Raw genomic sequence first — 12684 nt, 5'->3', positions numbered from 1 at the left:
CTCTCTGTCCCTTTGTTTAGTTCGCACCCTTTTATCTGTATAAATAAGACTGTTTGAATCTTGCATGGGGGCTCACATTATCTGAATGTATTAGCAGAGCGCTGTGCTAATAAAACAGAGTGGTCTGACAAACTCTGAGTCCTGAGTCTAACTTTGACAATACATATCAATGAAAAAACTCTGAAAGCAATAAAATGGCTACAACTTACAGACCAAAGTCAAGTACACACAGATACTCAGTAACACTACAATATATACATCAAGGCTATTCAATCTCTCACAAACTAATTTTTTATGCGATATACTAGCAAACAGGTTAATAAAGTTCCACTAAAGTTTATAGCAGTCTTTTCTATCACAGATATAAGTACAGAAACATAACACCACTTACCTTAAAGTTTGCAGATATAACACAAACTTCTTAGGTAAGTAATTAATAAACTTGCCCAGAACTATCTGGCTTAGGACAGACAGAAAGACACACACACACACAGACAAAGCTAGCAGCACAGACTGGCCCCAGACACACAAAAGCGGATATTGTTCTCCTGCTGAGTGAAAATTTCACTTGTAAATCGAATGACATCTGTATTCAGAATCACCCACAAAAGCTGTCCCTGAGAGGTGACCAAACTGCTTGACTCAACAAGAGACAGATTTTACTGGTAGCCTTCAATGCAGGCAGCTGTATAATGGCAGCTGCTGGTTTTACCTTCTAGCAAACCTGCCTTCCTTTCAGCTAGCCATAGATGGAACATGTTCTGCTAAGATCCTCCCCCTAGGCAAAGCCATCATGCCAAAGTATTCTTTAAAACAACTAATCATTAAGGTAAAATCTGTCACACTGATGTAAAAAATAGCCATTCACGGATGTCTCCAAAATCAGTACCTACATTCATGCTGTGCCAATACTGCTGACATACATAATGTGCAATGCTTTGTGGTATCTACCTTATGAAAGTCAATAAAATACTTTAATCAACGTATTTGATAAGGTATCTAAAATCTGCCGGTAGAAATAAAAACCTGTTCCACTACATTAAATTGTGCCATGCTTTTTCATTAAATAACTTGTAGTCTTTACTTATCTGTGTTACTTTTTTTTATTAATAATGCTACATTCATTATGATCTAAACTGGACATCAGAATCAGTCCATAAAGCTTTATATAGGCATAACAATAGGAATATCTGCTTGAATTGGATGCAGGAATGTACTGCATGATTCATTAGAATTTGGAACATCACATTTCCAAAAGAGAGGGAAGGACATGTTTCCCTGTGTAATACAAGTGACACTGTCCAATCTAAAACCACTCTTATTCTTGAAAAAAATTAATCAAGTATTAAATTTGACTGTATTTTTGTATGTTTCCCAAAATGGTTGTTTCTCTCTCTCTCTCTATTGTAAACACATCTAATACTTTAGTAATGAATCACTGTTTTTTTTTTTGGAATTATCAAACTATTTCTGAAGAAATTAGTTTTGATTCTGTATGATTACTGACAACCATACAACAGGAACTATTTTGAAAGACCCTTCCAGGAGATGCACTAGTGCTTTGCAGAATTGGGCCCAAAATGACTGCAGGATCCTGATCTTTACATAAAGAGAACTGTTCCCTAGCAAAAAGAACAGGAGTACTTGTGGCACCTTAGAGACTAATAAATTTATTAGAGCATAAGCTTTCGTGGACTACAGCCCACTTCGATATGCAAACTAGACACAATCAACTCAGGATTGAATAAGGACTGGGAATGGCTGAGCCATTACAAACATTGAATCTATCTCCCCTTGTAAGTATTCTCACACTTCTTATCAAACTGTCTGTAATGGGCTATCTTGATTATCACTTCAAAAGTTTTTTTTTTCTCTTACTTAATTGGCCTCTCAGAGTTGGTAAGACAACTCCCACCTGTTTATGCTCTCTGTATGCGTGTATATATATCTCCTCAATATTTATTCCACTCTATATGCATCCGAAGAAGTGGGCTGTAGTCCACGAAAGCCTATGCTCTAATAAATTTGTTAGTCTCTAAGGTGCCACAAGTACTCCTGTTCCTTTTGCGGATACAGACTAACACGGCTGCTACTCTGTTCCCTAGCAGGGACAAAAACCACATTAAAAAATACATCCGGTAGCTTTCCTGTTTTACACTTGTAATTTACTATCTGCAGGAAACAAGAGCTGAATTATACACTTTGTCACATGTATCTTAATTGGTCACTACCAAAAACACCAATTTAAGAATTTTTTCCCTCTGAACTGTACACAAAAGTTTAGACACAAAAACGTAACTGGAATAGATCTATGTGGCACAGCAAATGTTGCACATGCTGTTTGTATGAATTTGTATTTGATATTTTAGCTCACAAATGATATATACATGTCAGAGTTTGACAGATATTTACTTAGCAATGAAAAAAAAAGTTGAATTTCCACTCTCCACATTAGTGCTTCTGTTTATATCATAACATACTAGTCTATAGCTTATGTTCTGAACTTAGAAAACTATTGGAGAAAAAATAATATTAAAAACACACACAAGTAAGCTACTGTAACTAGACTTGTTGGTGATCTTTAAAGAGTAGGTGATCCAACAAAGAGTAGGTACAGTATACAGTTTAGGTTCTAGGAAAAATATGACCATAATCAAAAGGCTACAGTTACAGTTCAGACATCTCAGTTCATAGATATATATTTTATGTTGCACAGATTATCCTGTAAATTAAAAGGAATAAAAAGGTATTTTTTGTTTTTGAACTCCTGGAACCACTGGAATAAGCCTAAACAGATGAGTTTCTTAAGAACTGCAAGAAAAGCTTTTTCTTAATATAGCTTTTAAAATAGACATATATAAATGAACTCAAACAGTGGAATAGCAGAAAACACACTTCCATAAGTAACTTTATAAAGAAAGAATCCCCGCTTGATGTGTGATCTTTATTAGCTGAGAAACTAAAAGGAAAGGGATAATTTTCATTCCTTTGTACAGAGATCCTTCCTCTCTTTTGCCTTTAGAGAAGATTTAGTTTAGAAGTCAGGGAAGAGATTCCAATAGATAAATCACATGCTTAGTCTAAAAATAAGAACTACTCTTGAGAAAGAGGAGGAACATGTGAACAAATTTAACATATGGAAAAAGGCCAAGAAGTGGGAAGCACAGTTTTTCATGCAACTGACATTTTGATTTGACAGTAAAAACTCTACAACAGATCCTAAAATTCTTACTCAGCAGAAGATAATGGGTCAGAGTTTGTGTTCTGGTAGTCTCACTGACCCAAACCATTCCAAGGAGAACAAACTCTTCCTCACAGACTGTCACTGAAACATAGAACATGACCTTCACAGAGGCAAAATGGCATATCACTGCATGTGTACAAACTGCCTTACTGAAATAAAAATCTTACTTTAGTAATGGGCGGGGTCTTTTTCTCCCTTATTCAACATATTCTAGTACAATATTAAACTGCATTCTAGTACAATGGTGCTCTAGTAAAACACTATCTTAATGTACCTTTAAACTGAACCTTTTCTGTCTCAGTCTCACTCACAGAACTACCCAGGCTTTTGAAAAAAAAACTTCTGAGAGATAAGAACACATGCTAGTCCTTTGCTGCATATAAATCTTATATAGCATTGGTTACACCATTACTAGAATGCTTGTCCAGTTTTGGACTTTAAAAAGGATGTCAAAAAACTGAAAAGGTTTCAGAAAACAGCCACAAGAATGATTCAAGGGTGGTCCAGATTATGAGGGAACTGCCTAATGCTCCTTGTAGCACTCTAGGATCTGACCCAACAGTGAGGTGTTCCCTGGTTAAAAATAAAAGGTCTCAGTACCACTCTTATTTATCTGTTACAAAGTTTGGCTTCCCCATTCTGCAAAAAGGTATGTAAACCAAGAAACCTGTGATGGGGGTACACGTGGCCTGGAAGTTCATACTTAGGCCACCATATGCGTTACTGGATATGTAGGCATTCTCAGGTCAAACAGTTGCATCTAGTTGCATGTTCTGCCAACAGCTATACTCAGTAATAGACAGTCACCCACCTCACTATCACATCAGCATAAGGGCCAAGATCAGAGAGGACCTGGATATTTGGGCTTTTTTCTCCAAGAATTTAAAGGGTCAGCATTTTAATAATCTAATTTTACTCTACCTCCCGGGACATAAGTTTTGGTATATATTTTTCTGGCTACTGATGTGCCCATAGGAAGATGGAAGAAACATACCTCCCACCAAAACAAAACACAACACTGTAAAACACAATTCTCCGATGGGGAGAGAATTAGAGCACAAAACAACGTGACAGAGGTTAGTCACATCATTTAATGCATTACTGGAAGGCATTCAGATAGTACAGTGGCAAATGCAGCCAGCTCCTCGTGTTTTCCATTCCAGTGAAATATTAAACTGTATTACACTACTCAGCCACTAGTGGTACTGTGTAAAATACCCTATTTAAACGAACCTCAGCCATTCTTGGCAGAGCATTAAAGGATCTTATGATGGACACATCTGGTATGTAAAAACAAGCACTGTAGCCAGTCCATATCTGGTACAGAAGAACATCACCTGGTGTCAGGAGTAAACTAAGAACAGAAACAGAAGGAAAACAGCAACAAAGGTTGCAGACAAAAGGAAGAAAGATTGCAGGATCTCACCAACATACCTTTCTTCAATGCACCGAGAACTTCAGTTTTGGCAAACCTTCAGAATGGGCAGACTGGAAAAAATATTTTGCAAGATTTCGCACCGCTACAAAGCTCCACAAGGAAACTGATGACATACAGATATCTTTTCATGTATCTTTTATACCTCAGAGAAAAGTGGTTTATGAAAAAGCATGTTTTCACCAGAAAAATCAAGAACCAGGGGGAATGTTGAATGTTTTATAAGAGCTTTGCATACAATGGCTGAAAACTGATTTTGGGAATGCTAAACATGAAAATATCAGAGATAGGATGGTTATTGGGTTAACAGATAAAAGCCTTTCACAGCAACTACAAATGAAGAGAGATGTTACCCTAGCCGCCATAGCTTTACAGGTCGCAAAGCTGTCAGAATTAGTCAAACCACAGAACAAAAGACAGGAGCAACTTGAAAAACCTGAAGCTAGCTTAGAAGCTATAAACAGACACTTGAGTGTTAAAACATATCATAACACCCCTAAGGCAAGGAGTGAGAACTCCCAGGTTAAGGGGGGACAAACTCCAGCCTACATGCACAAGTTGTGGAAAAAGTCATATCCATAGAGATGATGCACATCCAGCCAGAGGTGCATGGTGTAATAAATGCTTGAAATATGGATGTTTCGCTGCTGTTCGCCACACAAAAGCACTCAGGGAGTTGGCTAATATTACAAACAATCCAGAGCCATTGTTTCTCTGATCTATCACTTCCAATGACATAGAGCCTGCCTGGAGAGTGAAACTGAATATTCATGGCAAGACTATTGACTTTAAAATTGACTCAGGAGCTGACATTTCACAGTCATGCCAGAAGGGACTTTCAATCACCTTCAACCCCTCCCAGAGTTAAAGTCACCTGATACAGGTCTGACTAGCCCTGGAGGTATTCTGAACTGCACAGACCAGTTCACCACAGAAACAGCTTACAAAGACTAAAACTGTGCATTCAGAGTGCAAGTGTTCAAAGGATCAAAGACCAACAATCTTTTCAGCCACAGTGTGGCAGCCATGATGGGCCTAGTGAGAAAGGAGAAAGAACTTGATGGAGGATTCGATTATACTGAACTTTTCAAAGGAGATCCAGTATAGAACAACTTAATAGACAATGGTTGATCAATGAAATGTACAAGCACTTCTATCAGAGACACACTGGAAAAATTAGTTGGAAATGTGTGTGAATTCAGAGGACATCACTACCTAGTCATTGTGGTCTATTTTTCCAAGTATATAGAAACAACATATTTTAAAGACATAATATGTTGTCCACTTTGGTATTACAGAACAACTAATGATGGACAATGAACCACAATTCACTGCAGCAAAATTTAACTCATTCTGAATGTTACCCGCTAGTGAATGGAGAGGCTGAGAGAGCTGTACAGGCAGCCAAGAAAATCCTACAGTAGGAAGATCCATTCCTTGCTCTTCTCACCTAAAAATCAACACCTAATAGCAGCTACGTGATATAGTTCAGCATAGTCCCTGATGGGAAGACAACTGAGAACTACTGTTTCAACTTTGAAACAGAATCTATCTCCAAAGTGGCCCAATGTGAAGAGAGTAGCCAAATCAGATAAAAAGGCAAAAAGAGCCTATAAACACTTTTACAACAGATAACACTCAATCAGAGAACTGCCAGCTCTCGAAACTGGTGACCATGTTCATGTCAAACTGGATGGAGAAAAAGGAGGGACAACTTCAGCTGTTGTAAAGAAAAAGACTTCACTGCCCAGATCATATGTGATCGAGACCAACAGTGGAGAGTTCAACTGAAACTGCTGACATTTACAATTTGTTCCTCAGAAAGAACAATCAGCAGAAAAAAAATCTACAGAGGGTGGATGCAGAACAAGATGACGACTCAGAGATTCCAAACTGACCACAGCCAGTTGTTGCAACTAATGGACAGCCAGGTGACCCAAGGTGTTACATGTTAGGGTTGTGTAATTAGAAAACCAGTATGATTCAGAGACATTTGAGAGATTGATTCATACTAAACCTCAAAGACAGCGTGATAGCATAAATATTGTAAATGGTAGGAATGTAGAGCTTAAAGGAGGAGGTGTAATGGAATGCTAAACTGTATTACCCTGTTCAGCCACTACATGGCTCTGTGTATAAAATACCTCAGTTAAACGAACCTCAGCCATACCAGACAGAGCATTAAAGGATCTTATGATGAACACACCTGGCATGTATAAGCAAGTCCATATCTGGTACAGAAGAACATGAGATCTGACATCCAATGACCTGCAGAAGTTTCATTTAAAGTATTGAGACTACCACCTGGCTTGTGCAAGTAAGTTTAATCTTCTTATGAATGAAAAGGCTTTGCTCAACTTCCTCATCTGTTAGGGAATCATTGTCCCAAGCAATAGTGAGACTTTGGTAAAAAGGTCACAGAATACATCACTTTAAAAAAAAGAGTATAAATCTGCATAATTCAAATTTTGAATACAAAATAGAAGTCAGAGATCAACAAAAGAGCCACGTTCTGTGAATCAGAATATTTTTAACACTATACCCATTTATTCAATGTGTAAACTCACAAACCAAGTCATTAATCACGTGTGCAAAAATCGCATTTTTAAAACTCACACTATGCAGTACGATAAACTATAATATAGTTGTATTTTAATATCAAGTTTTCCTTGAGTAATTTCTTACATTTACCACTTATTAAATTCATATATTTTCTTGTTTGTAACAAAGTCAAAAGTAAGCAGGATACAGAAAAAAGAAGCAAATACTACACAGTGAATTTAAAATTCCATCAAAAATGAAGAGAAATATTTAGCTATTAAAGAAGAAAATATATTCAAATTTCTACTGTAAAAATACTTACATCTAGTAGTGTGTGAAGATGCTGATCCTGAAAAACACTGTGTAGAAAATCTAAATCTTTTTCACTGCAGTCTGTAAGCGCATGAATTTCCTCCAGGCTGTCCAGCACCTGTGAGACTGCTCCTGCAGGCAAACAAGCAGAAAATAAACCAATAGAGCAAAGACTCATGGTAAACTGACCTTTGGAACAGGAATCTTTCACTTCATTCACTGTGACTATCTAAAACAGGATTTTAAAAAGGCTAGAACCTTTATTGAAGAACACACTGAATGAACTTAATGTTATTTAACAGTACAGTATACATCTTCATTTATTCACAAGCAACAGTTTAAGAGAGCTTTAAGAATGTCTTTGTATTTTTAAAAATCAGATAACAATAGGGATGGATGTTTAGGTGAATTACCAGAATGCTCAACCTGCATTTGCTTCATCTTACAACCTACAGTTAGTCTTGAATTTTTCTATAATTAGCTGAAAATATCTGAAGATTTGACACTTTATCCAGCTGTTTATCTAGAAAAAAAGTGTATGAACATAAACTGTGAACCGGGAAATGAGGAACAGCTGAATAATCATTGGTAAATTTCTAAATCCCAATCACTTGCATTGTCATTCTATATTTCCCTCATTTCTCCTCAAAATGTTCATTTATGCTGCTTGTTTTTATAGTCTTATTTGCCAACATACAGTAGTGAACATAAAAAGTCTGAATGTTTAAAATGTATATTCAATTAAAAAAGGGTGGTCTTAAAAATGTCTCTTCTTCAGTAATGTTAAAAATCAATTAGTTCAGCTTTTTTCTCCTAAAAATATCCTTGAAAAACTGGGATCATTCATATTAGAACATGCAAAAGACTACTATAAGAATTTCTTGGCTCAATGGACAAAAAGTGGCAAAAGTAAAGGTATAAGGAACCTCATATCACAGCAAGTGCAATTCTTAACATAAGATTTTTCCTTACAGTGGAGGGGAAATCCACAACCCCCAAGGATTTCTCCCCCACCATAAATCTGGACAGTGAGTGATTAAAGATGTGCAGATGGCTCCTCTGACACCACAAATCAATGCATGTGTGTTTTATTCTACTTAGGCTTTTAAACTATGCCTTCTGCCATGGTATCTAAGTGTCCCCATCTTGCCATGCTACTGAATAAGTGCTCCCCCCACACTTGCCTGCAAAAGAATTGAGGCTATAGAGTAGCATGGTCGCAGGCATCAGAAAACTATTTCTGCATCTTCTACACGAGAGAAAATGATGGGTTTACCACAAAAAGATGCATCTATAAACAGTCTAAATCTCTTTATAGTTTGGAAATGGGTCTGAAGTCTTATGAGATTCAAGATCTCTCATTAGAATACCTGGTTTCACAAGAGCCAGAAATACTGCGAAAGTAGCCCCTCTCATAATATTTCCACTTTTCCCCCAAACTGGAAAATGGAGAGATGAACGAAAATTAGAAGCACACAATGTTAACTCGGCTTTATCAGACCCTAAAAAATGGTTGAGATTTGAGAGAGTTATTGAGGAACTGTAACGGGATCTACAAATCCCATACTGAGCATAGACAGTCTCCTGTTTACAAGCAAGCAGCTTGATCACACCCCTACGCAGCTGCTAGAGCTGCCAATCACAGAGCTGCAGCCAATAGAAGAAACAAGGCCTGCTATAAACGGGAGTGTACAGACAAGGAAAGGGAGACAGAAGGGCCTGGGATAGCAAGGTCGTGACAGCCTTATACGAGGCTGCCTCCAGGAGACTGAAGAGTGACTACAAGCCCAAAAAGTGAAGGGCTGACAGGATTAATTAGAGGTGAGGGTCCAGGAACTGACTTGACAGAGCAAACTAAGGAGGGCCAGTCAGGAGAAACTGACGCCCATCAAGAGACCATCCCAAGAGGTGGTGACAGGAAGGTTCGGGTGGATTTTTATTTTATCTGAATTAGTTCACCCATCCCTAGAAAGAGTCAGTCTTTCGTTTTACCATAAGGAAAGCACCCTTAAACATTTTAAAACAAAACAATTGTTATCAAGGTAGTGGAGCAGGACCCAGGGCCTATCTACAATAGGAAAATAAGGACTCTTACCACTCCACCAGTGCAGCTCCACTGGTAGTAGAAACAGGGGGAGTGCAGACAGGGTTCAGATATTTTTACCACCATTTTATCTAACCATTTATTTCTGGCTTTTTGGAGAAGGTTAAGATTATGCTCCTGGAGATAATGAGTGGAAAGGAACTTTCTGTAGTTGATTCACTGGGAGGCTGAGTTGAGTTAATTTTAGTTTGTGTTTGAATGTTTGTTTTTTTAATGCTGCTGGCTTATTATGCTATTGTAAGATAGATTTAGGTCCTCTGATTATTACTTTTATAGATCTTTTACTACTACTTTAAATTTAAAGAAAGAAATAAAACAGATAAATATCACTAGACCCTGAATTCTATTTACAATACATTTTCCATAATTACTACATCCAGTGGAGTTACACTAGTGGAGAAGTACAGGCCCCAGTTTTCCTAGTATAGATGTAACCTGTGTGCTACAGCTATCCTCCATCAACAACCTTGATCTACATTGTCAGTAGAGCGCTGTAGGAATAGGAATTTCTGTCATGTGGAAAATTTCTCATGTCTGAATTCTTGTCATTCAGAATTAGAACAAAAGTTGGACATGTGAAATTTTCCATGGAAGGGTCTGTAATGGGGCATACAAGCCTCTACGCAAGGCAGGATAGGGTTAATGGGCTACGGAAGGCCAATTACCCCCAATTAAAACACCTATAGCCGGAAATAGGCCTCCAGGGAGGGGCTTAAAAAGAAAAGCCCTGCTCATTTGGAAGGGGCAAGCAGAGAGAGCAGATGGAAAACGTCGTGGAAGAAAAGGCTAGGTAGGCCCAGGGACTGGGGAAGACTTATGCCTAGTAGAGCTACCAAAGGAATTTAGTTTATGTTGCTTTACGCTTGTTTTGGACTTTGAATGTCCTGGAAAGAACTGTTAGAGACCTAGCCTGAAGGCTGAGACTTTGTAACCCAGAAGATAGAGGGTAGGAAGAGCAGGACCAGCTGGGAGACTGAAGCAAGTGCTTGCTGTACCACACAATGCCAGAAGGGGGCGCTCTGGTAAAGACATGCAGTAACACATGGTGGAGAATGCAAAGTAGTTGATCAACCCTTGAAATTGAGGGGAAATTGAAGCTTGCGAGTACTGACTGACACTCCTCCCAACCTGGGTAATTGGGAAAGATGTTGGAGGTGGTACCACTGGTTACTGCAGCAGCAGTAGACAGCCATGCTACAGTGGCAGCAGGAACAGCACAAAAAGACGCAGATGCTGCTCCTGCAATTGATGGAGAGCCTGCAGAAACAGCAAGAGGTACAATTTGCTACTCAACAGCCGTTGCAGGAGGCCCACTTCCAGCAACAAGAGTGGTTGCAGAAGCAGCTTGGCCAAGTTGCTCCGGGGGCTTTGGCTGGTACTGGAGAGAGTAGCTTGGGCAAACTGGTTCCTCGCGTGTCAACAATGGTGGGGCCAGAGCCTGACCAGGAGGATCTTTCTCTATACCTTTAAACAAGTGGCCAGTGCAGTGGGCTGGGAAGAGTCTACCTGGAAGGCCCCCAGAGCACCATTCTGGATGTGTGAGATGCAAGCAGCCTACTGCATGGTGACTGACAAACAGGCAGGCTCCTATCCTGTGATAAAGGCTGTTCTCTTGGATAGATGGGGACTGACAATGGAAGCGTACCAGCTTGTTTCTTGGTTGAACCATTCCTGCAGAGAGCACGACCAAGGGTACTGGCTCAGAGGTTATGGGCATAATCATCATGCAGCAAAATCCCAGAGACCTGTTCCACAGGGAAAATTGTGGACCAAGTGGTCCTAGGACAGTTCTTGAAGGTTCTATCCATGGGAACCCAAAACTGGGTAAGGCAATTCTAGCTTGCCTCAGCGGGTGAGGCCCCCAAGTGGGAAGAAATCTCTTTTGAGGCCAAAGGAACCAAGTGGCCTGAACGGTATGGCAGACTAGGAGTGGCCCCTACGGGAGACCAGAAGAGGAGATATCCCAATCTGGGGAATTGCAGGATAGACCTCAATGGGAGAGGGTCCCTGAGTAGCCCAAAACGTGTGGATGCACAGGAGCTACCAAGGCTCCAGTCACTCCTACAATCTAGCAGAAGCACTTCTGGGTGTGGTCAAGGAAGCAGGGTCGCCTGGGTGGGGAGGAAGTGGGGCAATTTGCCCCAGGCCCCATAGGGGCCCCCACGAGAATATAGTATTTTATGGTATTGCAACTTTTTTTTTATGGAAGGGGCCCCCAAAATTGCTTTGCCCCAAGCCCCCTGAATCCTCTGGGCGGCCCTGCAAGGAAGTCCAATGGTGTGCTTCAGATGCTCAAGCACAGGAATATCAGACAAGAATGTGATTACTTGGGATGTTTTTACAGGCATATTTGTGCCCTTAGGTCCTCTCTGAATGGCAATGGGACTCAGCGGTATGTGGTACCAGTTTGGCTGCAGGCATGTCTGTGGAATATCTCATGAACTCAGGTTGCAGGCACACACTTGTTTGCGGAAAATGGAGTTTTGGTAAAGAGGCTGGACTGGCACCTGCCCATGCATGTTGCTTGTGGCACATGGTGCGACAAATGTCTACTACCACCCATGGCAGAGGTTGAGCTGGGAGTACAGGGCTGGAGAGGTTAGCTATGTATCGGGGTAGTAAAGGATCTTCCCTGACTTGTGAGCTTTGGAAGTGACTGGCAAGGTTTCGCAACCCTGCTGTAGAGAAAAGTAGCACCCAACCTGGCCGAGAGGAAAGGTGTCATGAATCCAGAGCAACAGCTTAGAAAATCAGTGGCCCATCGGAAGAGGAGTGGAGGAAGTGGGAGGTTCCAGTTGAGATAGCTGATAGGGGCAGAGAAAAAACCCTTCATCATCTTAAAAATGTACAGAAACTGCTGAAAGATTATCAACATAAGCACCTCCCAGTAGAAGATCACTAAACAGATGACAAAACTAAAATAAGAGTTAGCACGATCTAGAGTCTAAATCAGGGTGGGCAAACTACGGCCTGCAAGCTCCCACTAGGGAGCTGGGTCGGGGGCCAGACCATGTGGTTCGGCCCCGCTCCGGCTGGGGTGCTGAGTCA

General features: G+C 40.1%; 1 protein-coding gene across 11 annotated transcripts in view; it reads right to left on the bottom strand.

The window, feature by feature from the left end:
* Positions 1 to 12684, bottom strand: part of CASK (calcium/calmodulin dependent serine protein kinase) — a 398672-nt gene that overhangs the window by 93508 nt on the left and 292480 nt on the right. For 10 of the 11 annotated variants that reach the window (XM_034754125.1, XM_034754152.1, XM_034754160.1 and 7 more), the window contains one exon: positions 7543 to 7664. In XM_034754125.1, coding sequence (XP_034610016.1) covers positions 7543 to 7664 — 122 coding nt within the window. Of the gene's footprint in view, positions 1 to 391; positions 631 to 7542; positions 7665 to 12684 lie in introns of those variants that run through there. The other variant, XM_034754186.1, reaches the window with a different exon arrangement.

The sequence above is a fragment of the Trachemys scripta genome, chromosome 1 (genome assembly GCF_013100865.1).
Source record: "Trachemys scripta elegans isolate TJP31775 chromosome 1, CAS_Tse_1.0, whole genome shotgun sequence".
NCBI lineage: Eukaryota > Metazoa > Chordata > Testudines > Emydidae > Trachemys > Trachemys scripta.
The sequence above is the reverse complement of the archived record's forward strand: the minus strand, read 5'-3'. Positions and strand labels throughout refer to the sequence as shown.